At 43.4% G+C, this 24,859-nt stretch overlaps 1 protein-coding gene across 1 annotated transcript in view; it reads right to left on the reverse strand.

Moving 5' to 3' along the window:
- itpr2 (inositol 1,4,5-trisphosphate receptor, type 2) overlaps positions 1 to 24,859 on the reverse strand; it is a 306,596-nt gene that overhangs the window by 213,024 nt on the left and 68,713 nt on the right. The window contains exons 3-4 of the mRNA XM_072241562.1: positions 4,014 to 4,126; positions 821 to 907 (exon numbers count right to left, since the gene is read on the reverse strand). Of these exons, the coding sequence (XP_072097663.1) occupies positions 821 to 907; positions 4,014 to 4,126 (200 nt within the window). The remainder of the gene's footprint in view (positions 1 to 820; positions 908 to 4,013; positions 4,127 to 24,859) is intronic.

Raw genomic sequence — 24,859 nt, forward strand, 5'->3', positions numbered from 1 at the left:
CTGTACATAAATAAAGACTGACAAGCAACCAATGTGCAAAAGAAGAGAAACTGTGCAAATAAAAAAATAAACGATACTGAGAACATGAGTTGTGGAGTCCTCGAAAATGAGTCTGTGGGCTGTGGAAGCAGTTCAGAGTTGAGGTGAGTGTTTATAATGTTCTCGGTAGCAGTTTATACTTGTTAAGCACCTTCACTCTGTCCACCACAAGAGCCAGGATCCTCCATTGGCTTCACGTTTCATTTTGACTTCTCATTCCCATTCGGGCAATTGTCCATGCCCTTGTCTCCTGCCAAACTCAGGCTGGAGGAGCAACATCTCATCCTGCCTGGGTAGCCTCCAATCTGATGTCATCAATGTCGATTTCTCTAACTCCTGGTCATTTCTCCCCTCTACCTCCTTACTCCTTCCAGTCCCTCCCCCTTCTTATTCTGGCTCCTGACCCCTTCCTTTCCAATCCTGATGAAGAGTCTTGGTGCAAAACACCGACATAGATGCTGTCTGACCTGCTGGGTTCCTCCAGCATTTTGTGTGTGTTGCTAATAGCCGGTGATGACACATCCACCACGTCAGCACGCCTCCCCGTCACACTGAAGGCACAATGAAGTAGCATATTCAGTTGAATTGGATGGGGTTCCTCTTTGACAGGACTCGTTGTCTGAAGGCTGAGTGGTTTTGAGAACAAGCAAATGCATGAAGTCATCTCGTCAGCAGGCTGCCCTTCTCCTGAACCAGACAGCCATCACCTGCAGAGAACCAAAGGCAGACAGGCTGCAGAGTTGGCATAGGGACACACACAGACACCGGTGCAGCAGATTACCTGAATGACGTTGCTGTACTTCACAACCTCTCCCAGCAGTTTCTTCTTCTCTATCTCATTCTGCTTCTGTTCCAGCTCGGCTGCTTGCTGTGAAGAACATTCGTTAAAGTTCATCAACTTCAGAACATAGAACACTACAGCACAGTGCAGGCCTTCTGGCCCGGGATGTAATGCTGACCTTTTAACCTACACTAAGATCAATCTATCCCTTCCTTCCTACACGGTCCATTTTTCTATCATCCACGTGCCTTTCTGAGACTTTCTTAAATGTCCCTAATGTATCTGCCTCTACCACAACCCCTGGCAACGTAATTCAAACACCCACCAATCCCTGTGTAAAAAACTTACTTCTGACACCCCCCCCCCATATTTTCCTCAAATCTCCTTAAAATAATAACCTCCTGGGAAAAAGTGCGGACTATTCACTCTATGCCTCTAATCACCTTATGCACCTCCATCAAGTCACCTCTCATCCTCCTTCGCTCCAAAGAGAAAAGTCCAAGCTTGCTCAGCCTATCTTCATGGACACGCTCTCTAGTCCAGGCAGCATCCTGGTAAATCTCCTCTGCAGCCTCTCTAAAGTTTCTACATCCTACAATGAGATGAACACAATTGAACACAATACTCAAAGTATAGTCTAACCTGGGTTTTATAGACTATAAATAAAGTGATAAACCATCAAAGTAGACCGCACAAATTGTCTAGCTGATTAATCCCTTTCCTACCCCCCGCCCGCCACACAACTCCTTCCCAACACACTTGCAAACCATCACCTGAAGTTTGTCTTTCACCTACCTTCCAGCCAACTAAACCTGCACTGCATATGGAACTAATCATGGTTCCTCAAAAATAATCGGGCAAAGATCCGTCACAATAATGCCACAGTGTTGGGCTGAAACAGCAGCCACCAGGGTCATGAGGTGGAGCCCAGAGCTGCACTGACTGATGGGTAGTGAGTCAGAGCTCAATGGCCACTCTGCACTGCAGCCACAGGAAGCACTGCCATGATGATGAGGGAAAACATGGGGAAGCGGCCAACATCTCCGTGTCTAGACAACCATCTTATGACAGTATGCTGACACTAGCTTACATGTCACGGGTGGCCCACAAGATGTGGGCTGATTAAGTGTCCAGAGATGACAAATGATAGAGATCATTAAAACCTAAATAGAATGAGGCTGGAATCATAAGACCATAAGACATAGGAGCAGAATTAGGCTACCTGTCCCACTGAGTCTGCTCTGCTATTCCTTTATGGCTGACTTATTTTCCCTCTTGACCCCGTTCTCCTGCCTTCTCCCCGTAACCTCTGATACCCTTACCAATCAACCTCTGCTTTAGGTATATCCAGTGCTTTGCCCCCTGCAAATGTCTGTGGCAATGAGTTCCACAGATTTGCCATGCTCTGGTTCAAGAAACTCCCCTCATCTCTGTTCTAAAGGGACGTTTGTCTATTCTGAGGTTCTGTCCTCTGGTCCTGGTCTCTCACACTATTGGAGGCATCCTCACCACATCCACTGTATTTCTGCCTTTAAATCAATAAAGGGACAGCCACTGATTGCATGATGGTGGCAGCGAAGGCCGGCAGATGCTGCCATTCCTTTTCTGATCTCAATAATACATAAACCTGACTGGCTGCTCCTGGGGTTTGCTCCCACCGCTCCAATACTTGCCAGGGTGGAGGCACAGTGAGCTTCATTACCCATGACATCAGCCGACAGAAGGTGAATTGTTATCAAGGTCACCTTCACGACGGGCCTCACTTCACCCGTGGGTGCCCGCTGCCCTGACCCACCCTGGGTCAGACAGTTTTTGTTGCCTTCAAAGGACATGCACAAACGGGTCCAGTTTCTAAATGGAAAAGCTCAATAAATCAGTCAGCACCCATGGAATGAGAAAATAGTCAAAGATTCGGGTCTTGGAAGGGTTATAAATCCAAATATTGACTCGTTCCACAGATGCAGCCTGATCTGCTGAGCATAAGCACAAGAGGTTTTGCATGTGCTGGAAATCCAAAGTAACACACACAAAGTGCTGGGAGAACTCATTCCTGATGAAGGGTCTCAGCCCAAAACATCGACTGTTTATTTCCCTCCATAGATGCTGCCTGACCTGCTGAGTCCCCCAGCATCTGTGTTACTCCGACCTGCTGAGATCTCCCAGCATTTGTGTTACTCCGACCTGCTGAGATCTCCCAGTATTTGTGTTACTCCAACCTGCTGAGTCCCCCCAGCATCTGTGTTACTCCGACCTGCTGAGTCCCCCCAGCATCTGTGTTACTCCAACCTGCTGAGATCTCCCAGCATCTGTGTTACTCCAACCTGCTGAGATCCCCCGTCATCTGCGTTACTCCGACCTGCTGAGATCTTCCAGTATTTGTGTTACTCCGACCTGCTGAGTCCCCCAGCATCTGTGTTACTCCGACCTGCTGAGTCCCCCCAGCATCTGTGTTACTCCAACCTGCTGAGATCTCCCAGCATCTGTGTTATTCCAACCTGCTGAGATCCCCCAGCATCTGTGTTACTCCGACCTGCTGAGATCTCCCAGTATTTGTTACTCCAACCTGCTGAGATCTCCCAGTATTTGTTACTCCAACCAGCTGAGATCTCCCTGTATTTGTTACTCCGACCTGCTGAGATCTCCCAGTATTTGTTACTCCAACCTGCTGAGATCTCCCAATATTTGTGTTACTCCAACCTGCTGAGTTCTTCCAGCATTTTGTTTTTTGTTTCAGATTTCCAGCTTTGTTTCCATATTTTCAATTTCTAAGCTGTTTTCTTTCCCAGTATGCCTGAATCTATATAGAATTCAGAAGTTCCTGCTGCAGCTTCTTCAATAATATTTCCAAGCCCCGAAGTTCAGATTACAGCACTGGTAACCTGATTTGTGTTTGTTGTATAATACATTGATGTGGATCACTGAGCAACCTCAGGTCTGCGTCCCCTGTTGATACCAAAAGCATCAGGAGAGGAGCAGCTTATGTATTGAAGGAGATCATCTAATTTTACACTCTGTAGTAGTTATAGCCCAATCACCTGAAGGATCCACTGCAGCCCAGCTGCCGTTTCGAGCCTGATCTACTGTATAACAGGCACCAATACATCAACCAGCTTCCAGAGTAGTGATTAACGTGGCAGGAAACATCATGCAGATGGAAACACACACACTCTCCAGATAAAATATGTATGGGTACCTGCAACTTCTTCAGCAACGCAGCTTCGGTGTTCCCTTGCTTTGACTGTTTCGCTTTCCAGAACTGTTTCTGCGCTGAATAACGGTTCATAGGGCATATCTTGAAAAGGCAGTCTGATATGAAGCAAACAGAGACATGGTCACAAACTCAAAGAGGGAAATTCTGACAGCCTGGCTTCAAAATCTGATTGCACAGTCATCATGCCTCTGCGGGATAGAGAAGCAGGCAGGAAAAATCATTGCAGGCACCTCCCATCCAGCAAACTAACTTGTCCGAAAGCTCCTTTCTGGAAAGCACAAAGGTCTATTAAAACAAAATCTTCCTGCCATCTTCAAAGTTTCTTCCCCCAAGCAGTTAATCTGATCAACCATTCTAGTTAGCTCCCCCACCCCCTTCTATCTATTACCCCTATCATGGCCCTGTAAACACCTTAAACCACTTTGTACAAAGCTGTTTACAGTGTAATACATGCTGGGGTTTATGTATTTATTCACATTTCCATTCTTTAACCACTAACTTGATTTTTCTATAATTCTTCATTCTTATAATAGTTGACTATTGTTGTTTTTTGTTGCATGTCACGTCCTGACCAACATACCACTGTGAATTCCTAAGACGTGTACTGTACAAGGCACGTAAAGTTAATGCTTGATCCTTATTCTCATGAGTTTGTGTGTTTTAAACCAGTGTGAATGACAACTGGCATAAGAACATAAGAAAACAGGAGTGGGAATAGGCCACTTGGTCTCTCAAGTCTGTCTTTTTATTTAACATGGCCTGCCCCAGGCCTTAATCCCACCTTTGTACCAATTGTGCATAGACGGCAATTCTCAAAACCTCCAGAAATCTATTCACTTTCTCTTTAAGTACCCTGAGCACTGTCCTCCAGGGTGTAAATTATATCCTCTACAAGAAGAAATTTCCAAACAGCTCAGTTAAAAATGATAAGCTCCTTAATCTTGTTACTGAGGACATTCGACAAGGTCCCATGTTGACCTGATAGAAGTGTATAAGATAATGAGGGGCATTGATCGTGTGGATAGCCAGGGGCTTTTTCCCAGGGTTGAAATGGCTAACACAAGGGGGCATAGTTTTAAGGTGCTTGAAAATAGGTAACGAGGGGATGTCAGGGGTAAGTTTTTCACACAGAGAGTGGTGGGTGCATGGGATGCACTGCGGCGGTGGTGGAAGCAGATACAACAGGGTCTTTTATAAGCCTCTTAGACTGGTACATGGAGCTTAGAAAAATAGAGGCTATGCGCTAGGGAAATTCTAAGCAGTCTCCTGAAGTAGGTTACATGATCAGCACAACATTGTGGGCTGAAGGGCCTGTAACGTGTTGTAAATTTCTATGTTCTATGTTCTATGTTCTATGGTAGGCTGGTCCAGAAAGTCAAGACAGATGGGATCCCCAGTGACTCTGTAGCTTGGATAAGATATGGCTTGCCCCATGAAGACAGAGCATAGAGGTGGAAGGTCATTTGTTATTTAAAGTCAAAGTAAAATACTAGATGACATGTAGTTATGGCAAGAGGAGGAAGGTTTAAAGGAGATGGGTAGGGCAAGTTTCTTTCAGACAGAGTGTGGTAGATGCTGCCAGGGTAGTGGTGGAAACAGATACAATACTGGCACTATCCTACTGATTGTGCATCATACAGACGATATCTCTTCTGAATGTAGACTCTAAAATTTTTTCAAAAATTCTAGCAACTAGATTGGAGAAGGTGTTACCTCAAATTATTTCCATGGATCAAACTGGATTTATTAAAAATCACTATTCATCCTTTAATATTAGGAGGTTAATGAAAATTGTTTACACCTCCTCATTTACTACCCCGGAATGTATTATCTCATTAGATGCTGAGAAAGCCTTTGACAGAGTTGAATGGCCTTATTTATTTAATGTTCTTGAGAAATTTAATTTTAATTTGACATTTATATCTTGGATTAAATTGTTATATTACTCCCCAGTAGCCTCAGTTTGTACAAATAATTATAGATCTCCTTTTTTCTGTCTTTTTTGTGGTACTAGGCAAGGTTGCCCTCTTAGTCCTTTACTATTCAATATTGCTCTTGAACCTTTAGCAATTGCTATTCGCGACTTGCCAAATATTGTTGGTATTACCCGTGGAAACGAAATACATAAATTATCATTATATGCAGATGATTTGTTGTTATACATCTCTAACCCGGAGAAGTCAATTCCTACTATCCTAGATCTGTTAGCTCAATTTAGTAACTTCTCTGGTTACAAATTGAATCTTAGTAAGAGTGAATTATTCCCTTTAAATAAGCATGTACTTATTTATGGACGTTTACCATTTAAATTGGTTACTGATTCATTTATATATTTAGGGATAACAATTACGAAAAAATATAAAGATTTATTTAAAGCTAATTTTTTACCTTTAATTGATCAGATTAAACTTTTATTTACCAAATGGTCCCCAATCTCTTTGTCTTTGATTGGTCGGATTAATGCTATTAAGATGATCATTTTTTGCCCAAATTTTTGTATATATTCCAATCGGTTCCAATTTTTATCCCAAAATCTTTTTTTGATAACGTAGATTCAAAAATTTCCTCATATATTTGGCAGAATAAAAATCCTAGATTAGGTAAAGGGTATCTACAGAAATCTAAAAAGGAGGGGGGGCTCGCCCTCCCGAATTTTAGATTCTATTATTGGGCAATTAATATTCGATATTTAAAATTTTGGTTACAAGATTTGGACGCATCTTTAAACCCTCATTGGGTAAATCTTGAATCTAATTCATTACAAGGGTTTTCCTTGGGTTTGGTTTTAGGAACTTTACTTCCTTTTACTTCTTTTAAATCATATAAACAAATGAACAACCCAATAGTTAAGCATACTTTACGTATATGGTTTCAATTCCGAAGATTTTTTGGGTTTAATCAATTTATTCTAGCAAGTCCCATTATATCAAATTTTCTTTTTCAACCTTCCACGATGGATCAAGCTTACTTTGATTGGAAAACCAAAGGTATAATATCTTTTCGCTATTTATTTTTGGATAATTGTTTTATGTCTTTTGATCAACTCTCTAATAAATATAACTTACCCAGATCTCACTTTTTCAGATATCTACAGATTGGAAACTTTTTAATTACTGTCTCCTCTAATTTTCCACACCCATATCCAATGGACACTTTGGAAAAAATCTTAGATTTAAATCTCTCTCAGAAAAGTGTAGTAGCAATTATATATAATACAATTATGAATCTACGTCCTGATGCTTCTAATAAAATTAAAGCTGACTGGGAAAGAGAACTTGAGATTAATATACCGACTGAAAAATGGGAAAAAATTCTTCAGTTGGTGAATTCATCCTCTGTATGTGCTAAGCATAGGTTGATACAGTTTAAAGTAGTGCACAGGGCTCATATGTCCAAAGATAAACTATCTCGTTATTACTCTTATATTAATCCAATATGTGACAGATGTCATTCCGAGATAGCTTCTTTAACCCACATGTTTTGGTCATGTCCCTTGTTGGAGAAATATTGGAAAGATATTTTTGATATTATTTCAACGGTCCTAAATATAGACTTACAACCTCATCCAATTACTGCTATCTTTGGACTACCAATGATAGACTTAAATAATTTAACCTCTTCATCATGAAGGATGATTGCATTTCTTACTTTAATAGCTAGAAGGTCCATTTTGTTGAATTGGAAAGAGATTAATCCTCCTGCTGTATTTCATTGGTTTTCACAAACTATGGTGTGTTTGAATTTGGAGAAAATTAGAAGTGCAGTTTATGACCCTTCCATTAAGTTTGAAAAAACTTGGAGGCCATTCATTCAGCATTTTCATTTGATGTAATTTGATCATTTCCAAACTTGTTTTATCTCTCTGTACTGTTGTTGGAGGGGAATGGAGTCGTCGGCACTAAGGTTTTCTTCTTTTCCATTTTTAAGTTGTTAGTTTTGCCCAAGTCTTTTAGTTTAGTTGATTAATTTTGTTTTTCTTTGGGGATGGGGGTTTGCTTTTTTTTTGTTTTGTTTTTTTTTCTTTTTCATGATTTTTTTTTCCAGTTTTTTTTTTGCTTTGTATTATCCGTGGTGAGTTCTACATGTTTGGGAGCTTTGTTAACTTACACTACTTGGTTTTGCAATTACTTTTTTTAAGTGTAACAATATATCTCCTACTATTTGTATTATTGCTATGTTTTGTTTCTATATTTTGAAATTACTGAAGAGATTGAAAAAGAAAAGAATACTGGCACTGAACAGGCTATTGCATAGATACATGAATATGTAGAGATATGGACCATGTTCTGGCAGAGCTTTGAGCAGCGACCAATCCAGACATCGAAAGTTGGAGAGGAGCTGATTTCACTCAGGTCCACTGCATGATTAGTAAAAGGCAGGAAACTGGGTGACTGTCAGGAAGGGGAAAGGGGTTAATGAGCCAGTGCAGAATACCCCTGTGGCCATCCCCATCAACAACAGGTATATCACTTTGAATGCTGTTGGTGGTGGGGAGGGGAGAATGACCTAACAGAGGGAAGTCACAGAGGTCGTGTCTCTGGCACTGAGTCCACCTCTGGGACTCAGAAGGGAAGGGGAAGGGAGAAGGGGCACGCTGTGGTGATAGGGAATTCGTTAGTTAGGGGAAAAGACAGGACGTTCTGTGGGCGAGAATGAGATTCCCAGATGGCCCGGGACATCCTGGATCGAGTCCTCAGCATTCTCAAGTGGGAGCGTAAACAGCTGGAGGTCGTGGTTTATACAGATACCAATGACATGGGTAGGACAAGTGATGAGGTTCTGCGTAGGGAGTTAGGTACTAAGTTAAAGGGCAGGACCTCCAGGGTAGTAATCTCAGGAATGCTCCCCATGCCACATGCTAGTAAGGCCAGAACTAGGAAGATTACTGTGGTAAACCATATATATATGTTGTAACTGGGTTACCTGTCTGGACACACCCCTCTGCTGACTGCTCCTGTGGCTCCTTCCACAGACCCCTGAATAAAGGCGATTGTGCCATTGCTCCTCCTCTCAGTCCAGGGGCAGACACTCAGCATGGTGGAGGGCAAGCCTTTCAGTATTTACTCTACTTCCAGTCTTTTGGAGTTATTGATGATGCATCAATTACAGAGTTTAATATGTGGTAAGGATTTGGTGTAGGAGGGAGGGCATAAGATTTTTGGATCCAGGGAAGGTGGGACCTGTACAAAAGGGAGGGTTTGCACCTGAACTGGAGGGGGACGAATATTCTAGAGGGAAGGTTTGTTAATGCTGCACTGTGGGGTTTAAACTAGAGTTACAGAGGAATGGGAACCTGAGTGCCAGAACAGATAGTGGAGAGGTTGTGGAGACAGACGTTGGTAAGACCTCAGACAAAATTAGGAATCAAAAGGTTGAGCGTGGTGCGACTAGCGTCCTGAGCTGCGAATATTTCAATTCAAGAACTATCGTAGGAAAGGAGGATGAGCTCAGGGAATGGATCAACACCTAGAATTATGATATAGTGGCCTTTAGTGAGACGTGGTTGCAGGAGGGGCAGAACCAGCAGCTCAATATTCCGGGGTTCCGTTGTTTAAGACATGACAAAGCGGGAGAGATTAAAGGAGGAGGGCTGTCATTACTAGTCATGGAAAATGTCATGGCAGTGCTCAGTCAGGACAGACCGGAGAACTCAAGTCGTGAGATGTTACAGGTGGAGCTGAGGAATAAGAAAGGAATGGAGCTGTATTACAGACAATCCAACAGTCTGAGGGACTTGGAGGAACAAATTTGCAGAGAGATCTCAGACTGATGCAAGAAACGTACTGTAAGGTTGTTATAGTAAGTGATTTCAACTTTCCACATATTGACTGGCAACCCCATACCGTAAAAGGACTGTTTGGGATAGAGTTTGTCAAGTGTGTTCAGGAGGGTTTCCTTCATCATTACGTAGTGTAGAAGTCCCAACGAAAGAGTGTGCGATACTGTATCTGCTATTAGCGAATGAGACAGGGCAGATTACAAAAGTTTGTGTAGGGGAACAATTAGCATCCAGTGACTACGATACCATTAGTTTCAAATGAAATATGCAGAGAGAAAGGTCTGGTCTGTGGGTTGGGATTCAAAATTGGAGAAAGGCCAATTTTGATAGCATCAAAAATGATCTGACAAGTGTGGATTGGGACAGGCTGTTCTCTGGCAAGGGCATACTTGGAAACTGGGAGGCCTTCAAAAACGAAATTTTAAGAATACGCTGCTGGTATATGACTGACCGAATGAAAGATAAAGGTAACAAGTGTTGGGTACCCTGGTTTTCAAGAGATACTGAGACCCGGGTTAAGAGAAAAAAGGAGGTGCATAGCAGATATAAGCAAGTAGGATCAAATGAGATGTTTATGGAGTACAAGAGATGTAAGAGAACACTTAAGAAAGAAATCAGGGAGGCTAAAAGAAGGTATGAAGTTGCTCTAGCAGACAAGGTGAAGGAGAATCCTAAAGGATTCTACAGGTATGTTAAGAGCAAAAGGATTGTAAGGGACAAAATCAGTCCTCAGTTGTGGGAAAATTATTGGAAGGTATTCTTAGGGATCGGATATATAAGTATTTGGATAGACACAGAAGATCAGAATGGTAATCCATGTTGGAGCCAACACAGATGGGGAAGATCTCAAACGCATTCTTTGCATCTGTATTTACTTGGGAAAAGGATACAGAGTCTATTGAAGTGAGGCAAAGCAGCATCAAGTTCATGGACTCTGTACAGATTACAGAGAAGGAGGTGTTTGCTACCCTGAGGCAAATCAGGGTGGGTAAATCCCCAGGGTCTGACAAGGTGTTCCCTTGGACCCTACAAGAGACAAGTGCAGAAATTGCTGAGAACCTAATAGAGATATTTAAAACATCCTCAGCGACAAGAGAACTACCAGAGGATTGGAGGATAGCCAATGTTGTTCCTGCTGTTTAAAAAAGGCTGTAATCAGAAAACAGGAAATTATAGGCTGGTGAGTCTGGCATCAGTTGTGGGAAAGTTATTGGAAGGTATTCTTAGGGATCGGATATATAAGTACTTGGATAGACGTGAACTGATCCAGCATGGCTTTGTCCATGGTAGGTTATGCCTAACCAATCTTTAGAGTTTTTTGCGGAAGTTACCATGAAAGTAGTTGAAAGCAAGGCAGTGGATGTTATCTACATGGACTTGAGTAAGGTCTTTGACAAGGTCCCGCATTGGAGGTAGTCAAGAAGGTTCAGTCGTTCAGCATTCAGGATGAGGCAGTAAATTGGATCAGACATTGGCTTTGTGGGAGAAGCCAGAGAGTGGTAGTAGATGGTTGTCTCTCTGACTGGAGGCCTGTGGCTAGTGGAGTGCCACAGGGATCGGTGCTGGGTCCTTTGTTATTTGTCGTCTATATCAACGATCTGGATGATAATGTGGTGAACTGGATCAGCAAATTTGCAGATGACACCAAGATTGGGGGTGTGGTGGACAGTGAGGAAGGCTATCATGGCTTGCGGAGGGATCTGCATCAGCTGGAAAAATGGGGCTAAAATGGCAGATGGAATTTAATGCAGACAAGTACGAGGTGGTGCACTTCAGTAGGACCAACCAGGGTAGATGTTACACAGTGAGGGGAAGGGCACTGAGGAGTGTGGTAGAATACAGGGATCTGGGAATATAGGTCCATAATTCATTGAATGTGATGTCACAGGTAGATAGGGTTTTAAAGAAAGCTTTTAGCACATTGGCCTTCATAAATCCAAGTATTGAATACAGAAAATTAGATATTATGTTGAAGTTGTATAAGATGTTGGTGAGGCCTAATTTGGAGTATTGTGTGCAGTTTTGGTAACCTTCCTACAGGAAAGATGTAAACAAGGTTGAAAGAGTGCAGAGAAAATTTACAAAGACGTTGCCGGGTCAGGAGGACTTAAGTTATAAGGAAAGATTGAATAGGTTAGGACTGTATTCTTTAGAACGTAGAAGACTGAGAGGAGGTTGGATAGAGATATACAAAATTATGAAGGGTATATATACGGTAAATGCAAGTAGGCTTTTTCCACCGAGGTTGGGTGAGTCTACAACTAGAGGTCTTGGGCTAAGGATGAAAGGTGAAATGTTTAAGGGGAACACGAGGGGGGAACTTCTTCACCAGATGGTGGTGAGATGTGGAACGAGCTGCCAGCACAAGTCAAGGACGTGGGGATGAGTTCAACACTTAAGAGAAATTTGGATAGGTACATGGATGAGAGGGGTATGGAGAGCTATGGTCTGGGCGCAGGTCGATGAGACGAGGCGGATTAGATGGGCCGAAGGGCCTGTTTCTGTGCTCTAATGTTCTATGATTCAATGACTCTAAGCAAATGAATCTCAGAGTAGTTTTACTGTCAACTTTAACTTGGAAATATGCTGCCAATGCAGACATCAAATGGGGCAAAAGCTGCATGATGATTATGCCATGCCTTGCTGATAGCAGGCAGATGTTTATCATCTGACCATAAGACCATAAGATATAGGAGCAGAATTAGGCATTTGGTCCATCGAGTCTGCTCCGCCATTTCATTATGGCTGATCCATTTTCCCTCTTAACCTCAATTTCCTGCCTTCCTCCCATATCCCTTCATGCCCTGACTAACCAAGGATTTATCAAACCTCTTCCTTAAATATAGCTAATGACTTAGCCTCCACAGCCACCTGTGGCAACAAATTCCAAACATTCACCACTCTCTGACTAAAGAAATTCCTCCTCATCTCCGTTATAAAAGGACGTCTATCTATTCTGAGGTTGTGTCCTCTGGTCTTAGCATCTGCTTCCTAGGAGCTCCATATTGGATATATATTGGCCACAGCACAGAGAGAAAGTCATCGATTCTTTTACAATAGGACATCGTTCGTGGCTTTCACAATGATGGAGCATTTCCTGGAGTCGCACTTAAGCATTGTTCAGATAATCTCTGTCTGGGCCATAAGTCGCACACCACCAAGTTCAGGAACAGCTATTACCCTACAACCATCAGGCTCCTGAACCGGTGTGGATAACTTCACTCACCCCAACACTGAACTGATTCCACAACCTACAGACTCACTTTCCAGGGCTCCATAGCTCATGTTCTCAGTATTATTTATTTTTTATTTGCAGACTTTGTCTTCTTTTGCACATTAGTTGTTTGTCAATCTAATTTATGTATAATTTTTCATAAATTCTGTAGAATTTCTTTATTTTTCTGTAAACTCCTGAGAGACAATGAATCTCAGGGCACTAAATGGTGACATATAGGTACGTTGATAATAAATTTACTTTGATGTCTACACAATGAATCGTTTCACCTTACTGAATTCCTCAACATTCCAGGAGGAAAGACATTCTCTATGTACCTTTGAACTCCGCTCTGTTCTGCTTTCACATTTTCAGGGCCTTATTATTGGCAGATGTCCATTTAATTCAGCCCCGAGTTCTACCCTCCAGCACTTCGACCTCTAATTCTTTCTCAAACCGTTTCTTAACCATGTGCAATAAAGCAGCCCTGTGTTTATGGTATTTCCCAGGCTTGAAAAGAAGTCTGGCTGTCTCGTTTGATTTTGATAGGGATATAAGGATTAGGAAGTGGGGTAAACCACACAAACCCTCTAGCTATCGCTCCACTCTGATCCTCGATTACCCAACACTATTATATTGGAATCAGCTAATTGGTGTGGCTTATGATTGTCACGTTCTCTTTTTTTGAGTTGTCAACACCATTCAAGCAAAGGGAAACACACAGCAATGTTCTCAATCAAGCTGTGTGATAGAAGGCCAGGCAGCCTGTTTCACTAGGGTGCGGGCCATGACACAGAGGTCCTTGCCTACATTGCCAATTCCCCATTAACCGCCGTACGGGGCCACACTGCAACGTCTCACCTGAGGGAGCACCTCAAACAGCTCAGCACTCGGTCTGTGAGGGCAGCAAGACGCCAGCCCTAACTTTGCCGTCTTTTCTGTGGTCTCGTCTTTTCTTAGCTGGACGTTCACTCTCACTGGCGCTCTTCACCTAGAGTATAACTCCCATGATCACAACACGAAATGCATCGGCATGGGACTTCCAGCTTCCATCCAAAAGCAACTTTCTTATTTACTCACAGGACATCTGAGTTTTTACTAACCTTCTTTCCCACAAAGCAATGCAAGCCAGTATGCTAACAACAGGAATTCTGCAGATGCTGGAAATTCAAGCAACACACATCAAAGTTGCTGGTGAACACAGCAGGCAAGGCAGCATTTCAGGCCGAGACCCTTCGTCAGGACTAACTGAAGGAAGAGTGAGTAAGGGATTTGAAAGTTGGAGGGGGAGAGGGAGATCCAAAATGATAGGAGAAGACAGGAGGGGGAGGGATGGAGCCAAGAGCTGGACAGGTGATAGGCAAAAGGAGATACAAGAGGATCATGGGACAGGAGGTCCGGGAAGAAAGACAAGGGGTGGGGGGGGGCACCCAGAGGATGGGCAAGAGGTATATTCAGAGGGACAGAGGGAGAAAATGGAGAGTGAGAGAAAGAATGTGTGCATAAAAATGAGTAACAGATGGGGTACGAGGGGGAGGTGGGGCCTTAGCGGAAGTTAGAGAAGTCGATGTTCATGCCATCAGGTTGGAGGCTACCCAGACGGAATATAAGGTGTTGTTCCTCCAACCTGAGTGTGGCTTCATCTTTACAGTAGAGGAGGCCGTGGATAGACATGTCAGAATGGGAATGGGATGTGGAATTAAAATGTGTGGCCACTGGGAGATCCTGCTTTCTCTAGCGGACAGAGCGTAGATGTTCAGCAAAGCGGTCTCCCAGCCTGCGTCGGGTCTCGCCAATATATAAAAGGCCACATCGGGAGCACCGGACGCAGTATATCACCCAAGTCGACTCACAGGTGAAGTGTTGTCTCACCTGGAAGGACTGTTTGGGGCCCTGAATGGTGGTAAGGGAGGAAATGTAAGGGCATGTGTAGCACTTGTTCCGCTTACACGGATAAGTGCCAGGAGGGAGATCAGTGGGGAGGGATGGGGGGGGACGAATGGACAAGGGAGTTGTGTAGGGAGCAATCCCTGCGGAATGCAGAGAGAGGGGGGAGGGAAAGATGTGCTTACTGGTGGGATCCCGTTGGAGGTGGCGGAAGTTACGGAGAATAATATGTTGGACCCGGAGGCTGGTGGGGTGGTAGGTGAGGACCAGGGGAACCCTATTCCTAGTGGGGTGGCGAGAGGATGGAGTGAGAGCAGATGTACGTGAAATGGGGGAGATGCGTTTAAGAGCAGAGTTGATAGTGGAGGAAGGGAAGCCCCTTTCTTTAAAAAAGGAGGACATCTCCCTCGTCCTAGAATGAAAAGCCTCATCCTGAGAGCAGTATGCTTACTGCATTCCTTATCTTCACTAAGATCTGCGACCACAAATACACTCGATATGATCACATACAGAAGAAAATGGGCCAGTGGCTCTGTTGAGTAGGCAGTCTGAGGAGACTCGCGCAAAATTTTAACATCAGAGTCAGATTTATTATCGCTGATGTATACAATTTATGAAATTTGCTGATGTACAGAGCAAGGGCATAAAATCTATAAATTAGAAAAATTACTAAAATGTGCAAAAATAGGAATAGTGAGGTGTTTGTTGTTAATGGTTTCAAGGACCATACAGAAACCTGGTGGCGGAGTGGAAGAAGCTGTTCCCACAATACTGAGTGTGGGTCTTCAGGCTCCTGTCTCTCCTCCCTGATGGTAGCAACAAGAAGACGGCATGTCCCAAGTGGTGTTCTGTCCCTTTAAGAGCTGGCTTCAGAGATCACATCTGCTGGGCTGCAGGCTGAGAGCTGCAAGAACCTGCAAAGTCCCAACAGGTGCTACAGGAAAGATGCCATTCGGCTGGAAACAGCCCAGGGACGATGTACGAGGATGTTGATGGACTGAGTTATGGGGAGAGGTTAAGACCTTTCCCTTGGAGCACAGGAGGACGAGGGCTCATCATATAGCTGTGTATAAAATCATTAGGAGGCAGAGAGGGGGTGGATGAACAGCCTTTTACCCACTGTTGAGAAACCAAGATCTAGAGGGCACAGGTGTGAGGGGAGAGAACTAATAAAAAACATGAGAGACAACTTTTTCACCCAGAGCACGGTGTGTACTTGGAATGAACTGCCAGAGGAAGTGGTTGAGGAAAGGTACATCAACAACACTTAAAGTTTCTTGGACTGGGAAGGGCTTAGAGGGATGTGACCAAACATGGGCAAATGGGACTAGCTTAGATGGGATTCTTTGATAGCATTGACTTGCTGGTCTGAAGGGCCTGTTCCCATCCTTTGTGACTCTAATAAGCAGAGGGCTGTTGCAGCAGGCACAGCAAACAGATCCCTACATTATCCATTTGGGTTTCACTCATAAACTTGCAAAGCTATTTATTAGTTACAATATAACTGAAACAAGTGTTATATTTTGGCAACACTTTCAATGCTTTTAGCAAAACGACCTTGTAAAATGCTACAGAAGTTAAGCTTTTCTTGATTCCAGTTACCACAAGGTTTTATCAGCCACATTAGAATGACTGGAGGTTGCTTTATCTTATCAGGAAGGGTGAAATGTTTCCAGTACTATGGCCCTGAACAAATACCCAGACCATCTGCTTGCAGCCACTGATTAAATAGAGATTTTGCACTTAACAGACTGAACATACACCAGGTCACTCTACCCACCAGAACTATGCTAGCTCCTACTAGAGCAATCTCATTGTATTCCCCTTTCTCTCACATGCCCATCAAATTCCCTGTCATTTAGTTGCCACTTCCAGACACTGGGTGTCAGTGGCCGATTAACCTGCCAGCACACCCTTGAGATGTTGGAGGCAGTCGGAACAGCCCGAGGAAATTCACATAGTCATGGTGAGAACATACCAACTCCACAGCTAGAGCACCGGAAGTCAGCAATGAACCTGGGTCCCTGCAGCTGTGACACAGCACAACCTGCCGTATCAGAGTGCCAACCGTGTCTCACATCCAAATGATAAACTGATACTGCAACACAATCACAGTTTCTGTACTAACAACAATACGACTCTTTCTCTGCCAGAGCCGAACGTCTGGACAAGCGGGTCCTGAAAGGCTAGCTTGTTCAAGTGTTCGCAAATGGTAGTTAATGTTTTCACGTCCAGGCAGTTAGTGCATTATTGAGTACATCTACAAAAAGCACTGCCACAGGAAAGCAGCATCCATCATCAAGGACCCCACCTCCATCAAGCCCAAACTCTCTTCTCACATCTACCGTCGGGCAGGAGGTACGGGAGCCTTAGGACCCACACCCTCAGGCACCTGAACCGGTGAGGATAACTTCACTCACCTCAACTCTGAACTGACCCCACAACCAATGGACTCACTAAAAAGGACTCTACAACTTACGTTCTCAGTTAATAATTACTTATTTAATTTTATTTACACAGCTTATCTTCTTTTGCACACGTTGCTTTTTACCAGCCTTTCTTTGTGTGCAGTTTTTCACTGATTCCATTATATTTTTTGGTTTCCCCATGAATGCCTGCAAGAAAATGAATTTCAAGATGCCATATGGTGATATAGATGTACTTTCATAATAAATTTTCGTTGAACTTTGAACTTAGACCTAACCCTAACTGAGACTATTCACTGAGGTTAAAGTTCAGCTATCACAAGTTGTGATCTTTGGTACAAAAACACATTCCATCCAAAACATCTTCAGATATCCTCAGTGTTGGCACTGTCGGTTCATTCTGCAGCTGTTCTTAAAAAATCAAGGTTCAAAACATCGACCTTTTAGAAAGGACAGTAAATAACTGGGCAACGAAGACAAACTCTGAGGAATTTAGTTAAAGAAGTGCAGGTGGCCTGGCACAATTCTCTCTGATTTGAGCGGATGTGTTTCACTATATGTTTCTACATATATATATATATATATATTTATATATATATATATATATATATATATATTTATATATATATATATATTTTTTTTTTCTATATATAGTTATAATGGGTGACTTCAATCTACATGTAGATTAGGTGAACCAAATTGGTAAAGGTGCTGAGGAAGAGGATTTCTTGGAATGTATGTGGGATGGTTTTTTGAACCAACATGTCGAGGAACCGACTAGAGAGCAGGCTATTCTAGACTGGGTTTTGAGCAATGAGGAAGAGTTAATTAGCAATCTTGTCGTGAGAGGCCCCTTGGGTAAGAGTGACCATAATATGGTGGAATTCTTCATTAAGATGGAGAGTGACATAGTTAATTCAGAAACAAAAGTTCTGAACTTAAAGAGGGGTAACTTTGAAGGTATGAGACGTGAATTAGCTAAGATAGACTGGCAAATGACACTTAAAGGATTGACGGTGGATATGCAATGGCAAGCATTTAAAGGTTGCATGGATGAACTGCAACAAATGTTCATCCCAGTTTGGCAAAAGAATAAATCAAGGAAGGTAGTGCACCCGTGGCTGACAAGAGAAATTAGGGATAGTATCAATTCCAAAGAAGCAGCATACAAATTAGCCAGAGAAACTGGCTCACCTGAGGACTGGGAGAAATTCAGAGTTCAGCAGAGGAGGACAAAGGGCTTAATTAGGAAGGGGGAAAAAGATTATGAGAGAAAACTGGCAGGCAATATAAAAACGGACTGTAAAAGCTTTTATAGATATGTAAAAAGGAAAAGGCTGGGGCGGGGTTCTGAGTTGGATGATCAGCCATGATCATAATAAATGGCGGTGCAGGCTCGAAGGGCCGAATGGCCTACTCCTGCACCTATTTTCTATGTTTCTATGTTTCTACATACATGAGATAAATAAAGCTAAAGTTTATCACCTCTGAAATGATGGTGCTGAGTGATAATACTCCACTGACCTCTTTGAAAGGCTTTACTGTAAAATATCTCAGTAACAATTTGAATAATTCTCAGTGAAATGACATGATTCAACCTCGCCACAAATATTGGGTTTATTTGATTAGATAAGGAAGCCAACAAATCATTCTGATAGAAGCCCAGCAGATTAGAAGTTGCATTACTAGTGTTAAGGTGGGGTGTGTGATTCACCCTTGCACTAGTTGTAAAATCCCATGTTCATCAAATATGCAGTCGTTGGGTCGGTGCTTTGGGGTTTCCTTCAATATCACAAAGCTGATGCACTTGTCTCTTGATCCATAGCAGGAGTTCCCAGCGTTTATCCTCTAACTTTAACCAAGAAGTCTGTGGACCCCAGGCTGGAAGCCCCTGATCACAGAGTTGCTGACATTAAGTTAAGCAGCTATGATCTCAAAGCGCTTAACTCTGCATCCAGCAATACAAATCTCTCAAGACCTATCCTGGGCCTGATGCAGACATGCCAGAGGCTTTATTTCACCAAAGGCTGGTCAATTTCCACAGATTTTGACTGGTTTCATCACTGTCTGGTACGGAGGGGCCACTGCGTAGGATCAGAAAAAGCTGCAGAGAGTTGTAAGCTCAGCCAGTTCCATCGTGGGCCCTGGCCTCGGCCATCATCGGGAACATCGGCAAAGGGTGGCGCCTCAGGAAGGCGGCACCCATCGTTAGGGATCTTTTCCATGCAGGTTATATCCTCCTCAAAGTTCAAACTACGTTTATTATCAAAGTATGTATACTTTACACAGCCTTGAGATTCGTCTCCTTACAGGCAGCCATTAAACAAAGAAACTCAAAAGAACCCATAGAAAGGGCCATCAAACACACAATGTGGAGAGAGAGGGGGAGAGGGAGAGAGAGAGGGAGAGAGAAACAGAGAGAGAGAGAGAGAAATTGTGCAATTAATAAAAGTAAGCAAATAGTAACAAAAGTGAGTCCATAGGCATGAAGCCCAGAGCAGACCACAGCCTCAGACTCAGTTCAGTGCAGAGCTGAGTAAACACCACACAGCTGACAGACTCAAAGTCCAGAGCAGGCCACAGCGTCAGCCTCAGTTCAGTGCAGAGCCCAGTAAGTTTCTCATTACTATTATCAGGAAAGTGGTACAGGAGCCTGAAGACATACGCTCTACCTTTGAGAAACAGCTTCTTCCCCTCCACCATGAGATTAATGAAAAGACTTTGAACCCATGAACAGTTCAGCAACAAAACAACAAATTCCACAAGATATGATTCTGATTCCTCAAGCTGCTACCTGATCAAAGGGTGTTGCTGTGATGGGATGTTTTGAGGTGTGCTCACAGGGTACCTGGACAAGGTGATCATGAAAAATGCAGCCAGCAGGTATGTTCTTGTTGCAGAGAAAACCTTCCAGTCAGTAACCTGAGGCTTGGTCAGCCCTCTGAGCTGCAAGGCCCATTTCAGAGAAGCACAAGTGATCTCGCCTAGTTTATGTATGACTTATATTCTGTGTGTTGTCTGTACCTACCTGCCAGTGACACCTCTGCAATCAAGTTCTTCATTGTATTTCTGCCTCACCACACTTGTACACATGACAATAAACTCTCCCCGAGTTATCCACAGTCTGATCAATACTCATCTCTAAGCAATCTGAGGAAGATTGTCTAACCATCTATTCACTTCCCATCAGCAAAGAACCCCACCATCCAGGCCAAGCTCTATTCTCTCTGCTGCCATTGGGCAGGGGGTTCATGAGCCTTAGGGCCCACACCACCAGGTTTGGAACAGTTATTACCCTACAACCATCAGTTATTACCCTGAACCGGTGTGGATAACCTTACTCAGCACAACTCTGAACTGATTCCACAACCTACAGGCTCACCTTCAAGGCCTCTTCAACTCATGTTCTTATGGTATTTATTTGCACAATTGCTTTCCTTTTACACATTCGTTGTTTGTTGATCAAGATTGGTCGGGAGGAGCAATCAGGAAAACACACATCAACCCTCGTTGAGGGGTCAACAGTTGAAAGAGTGAGCAATTTTCACATTCCTGGGCACCAGCATCTCAGGGGATCTATTGTGGGCCCATCGCATTGTTGCAATCACAAAGGTATCCGGTGGCTCTGTTTCGTTAGGAGATTTGGTATGTCACTGAAGACTTTAGCAAACTTCTACAGAATTATCATGGAGAGCATTCTTTGTTTTATTTATTTATTGATTGAGATACAGCGTGGAATAGGCTCTTCTTGCCCTTTCAATCCCTGCCGCCCAGCAATCCCCCGATTTAATCCAAGCCTAATCATGGGACAATTTACAATGACCAATTAACCTCCCACCTTTGCACTGTGGGAGGAAACCCACGTGGTCACGGAGAGAACATACAAACTCCTTACAGGCAGTGACAGGAATTGAACCCGGGTCGCAGGTACTGTAAAGCGTTGTGCTAACCACTATGCTACCTAGAAAATAACCATCAATGCCAAAACCAGTTTCAACTCTTCTTCTGTGCCAATTCCTGGATCGTTCACATATTTTCCCATCTCTACCTTAAATATAGCTAATGATCTGCACACTCAGGGGTAGAGAACTCCAGAGATTTACTCCCTTCTGAGAGATGAAGATGAAAAAGGCGACCGGGTAGACTGCTCTCTCACAGTCACAGGCACTTTGGGCTGAATGGCCCCTTTGTTGTATCCCAGTGTGATCCCATTTCATGCTGCTGGCCTTGCTCTTACATGACAGCTCCTCAACTCTGCTTCCCCATTTTGTTCCCTGCCGCAGCGTTTGTCAGTAGCCTCAGAATGTGCAATGAGAAATTCCTTTCTCATTCGTAAGCCACATCTTTACTTTTGGTAGCCCAAGAGATTCTGCAGGTGCTGGAAATCTAGAGCAACACACACCGAGTGCTGTTGGAACTCAGCAGGTCAGGCAGTCAACGTCTCGGGCCAAAATGTTCATCTACTTTGGGTCTTTTGTTTTTAAATAGCTTTTTTATCACGTCAGTTCAGGAGCCTAATGGCCGTAGGGTAATAACTGTTTCTATACCTAGTGATGGTGGCTAATACTGGGGTTGAGGGTTTGTCCTTTTAAGAAAGGGCAGTTGGGTCTGTATTATTTAGAATTTCAAAGGATAAGGTATGACCTTATTGTAATGTAAAAAGACTTAAAGAAGGCTTGACAGCATAGATGTTATGATTTTCACAAATAGGGGTATATCAAATTAGAAGAGATAGCTACAAAATAAGGGGGCATTTATTAAAACCAAGGACTGTAGAAGTGTCTTTTCCTACAGGGTAGTGAATCTCTGTACCTTCCAAGGGTGTGGAGGTCAGATTATTAAATCTACTTATGTTGGAGATAGGAGTTGAGGCCTGTTGTGTATGTGGCCTGTTCACACAACTATGTTATTAATAAAAATGCTGGAGACAGGAACTAAATTTCATGGTTCTTTACTGGTAGAGTCCAAACTTAACACACACACATACAGATCAATATGCGCCTAATAGCGCATGCAACAACTAAAACATAAACTATTCCCTTATTATAATGTAGGCTATACGGTACAAGGCCAGTAAGGGCGTAGTGGTTAGCGTGACACTATTACAGCTCAGGGAGAAGTTCAGACTTCAATTCTAGTGCCTTCTGTAGGCAGTTTGGATGTTCTCCGCATGTCCACAGGGAGAATGGGCATTCTACCAGCATGCACCACGATTTGCTATAGCAGCTGCTCTACATGTGAGGAAAGGAGGCTGCAGAGAGTTGTGGACACAAAACTCTCTTTCATGGCGGAAACCAGCCTCTCTTTCATGGACTCTGTCTATACTGCTCGTTGCCTCAGTAAAGCAGCCAGCATAATCAAAGACCCAGCTCACCCTGAACATTCTTTCTTCTCTCTCCCTTCGGGCTGAAGATACAAAAGCCTGAAAGCATGTAACGCCAAAGTTCAAGGGCAGCTTCTGTCCCACTGTTAGTAAACCTCTTAATGGACCCTTAGTACAATAAGATACGCTCTTGACTCTCACAGTCTACCTCATTATGATCTTGCACCTTACTCTTTACGTGCACTGCACTTTCTCTGTAGCTATTACACTCTATTCTGCATTCTATTCATTGACCTTATTCTATCAGGGGTTCCCAACCTGTGGTCTGCAGACTCCTCAGTTAACAGTAAGGGTCCGTGGCATAAAAAGGCTGGGGATTCTGCTCAGTGCACTGAGTAACAAATTGGACCTTATGAACAGTATGTAAGACAAGCGTTTCACTGTGATACTGCGGCGATAATAAACCAGTACTGTATAAAGATAAGCTTCGTGTTTTACCGTCAGCATTTGCAAATTCCTAACTTACTACAAGCAACAAAAGCAAGCCTCCAATCCTTAACGTTACCTTGTTTCTATTCAGCATACAGTCCACGTACATTTACATGCATTAGGAATTCGCAGTGCTGTGTTGGTCAGGGCACAACGTGCGATGAAAAACACCATTCAACAATTATACAGGAAAAGAACTATATAAAAATAAAGTTGGAGGTACTGATCTGGAATAAAATGTGCATAAATACCAGCAAGTATTTACAATGGAAACAGTTTTATAAAGTGTTTGAAGTGCAGTGGCTGAGGTGCAGATAGAGGAGAGCACAGGGCTAACTAGAATGGTTGATCAGATTAACTGCATGGGGGAAGAAACTTAAGATAGTGTTAAGTTTTTGTTTTAATAGCCCTGTAACGCTTTCCAGAGGGAGCTTTAGAAAAAGGCAGATGGCAGGGTGGATGGTGTCCACAAAGACTTTTCCTGCCTGCTTCTTGGTTAAACACAGGGGAAGAGCTCTGCCAGTATTGCCATCTTCTACATGCACCTGAGACGTAAGTGGGATGATTGGCCTAGGATCCTGTGTTCAAGCCCAGTCGATCAGAATCCAAAGCGAGATGGACATTGACTGAGCTGCTGATAGAGTCCAATACTTCCTCTATTGGCTTAACAATATCACCTCAAAATAAGATTCTCAACTATTGCTGTCAGCTGTAACGGTGGTAGCAAACTGACTATAAATACACAGAAGATAACAAAAAACAGATACACACGCCATGATACACCCAACACCTTCACCACAACGGATATGCCATTGCTGTTTTCACTCACACTCATGGAGTACACAGCTCCTTTCTACAACTCTTAAAACTAAGTTGTTCAAACCAAGTGATAAAACATGGCCATAAAGACCATAAGATATAGGAGCTGAATTAGGCTACTTGGCCCATCGCATGTATCCTACCATTTAATCGTGGCTGATTTCTTTCTCAACCCCACTCTCCTGCCTTTTCTCTGTAATCCTGAGGTCATCAAGAATTTATCAATCTCTGCTTTAAATACACTCAATGACCTAATCTCCACATACCTCTCTGGCAACGAATTCCACAGATTCACCACTGTCTCACTGAAGAAATTCTTGCTTGTCTCAGCTCTAAAGGTAAATCCCTTTATTCCAAATCTGTGCCCTCAGATCTCTGGATCTCCACACCCACTCTGTCCAGGCCGTTCAAGGAGATTCCACGCTCTTCCTGACTGTACACAATAATCTTCACTTGAAGCTGGAGAGGGAGCCTGAGATGACGTTACAGGTGGATGACCTTAGGTCATCACTGGCTCCATTGGACACAAAGAGCAACGACCATAATTACTAAGTTGGGCTTTGAACCCTACCCAGAGCTGCAACTTGTCTGGGAGGAAGATGAAAACCTGTTCCTCAGGCTTCCATTGGGACAGGAGAGGAGATCAAACTGGGATTGGGACAGGGACCTAATGTGACAGGCAACTGGAAGCCCCGGCTCACTCCTGTGGAGCGAAGGAGGTGCTCTGCAAATTCAGATTGGTTCCCGTGTGTGGAGATCACGCTGAGAGTTGTGCGCTGGCCAGGAGGAAGTGTAGCTGAGTCAGCTCAACACTGGCTGAGGGTCACAAGATCACAAGACAAAGGAGCAGAAGTAGGCCATTTGGCCCATCGAGTCTGTTACGCCACTCCA

The sequence above is a fragment of the Mobula birostris genome, chromosome 23 (assembly GCF_030028105.1).
Source record: "Mobula birostris isolate sMobBir1 chromosome 23, sMobBir1.hap1, whole genome shotgun sequence".
Taxonomy (NCBI): domain Eukaryota; kingdom Metazoa; phylum Chordata; class Chondrichthyes; order Myliobatiformes; family Myliobatidae; genus Mobula; species Mobula birostris.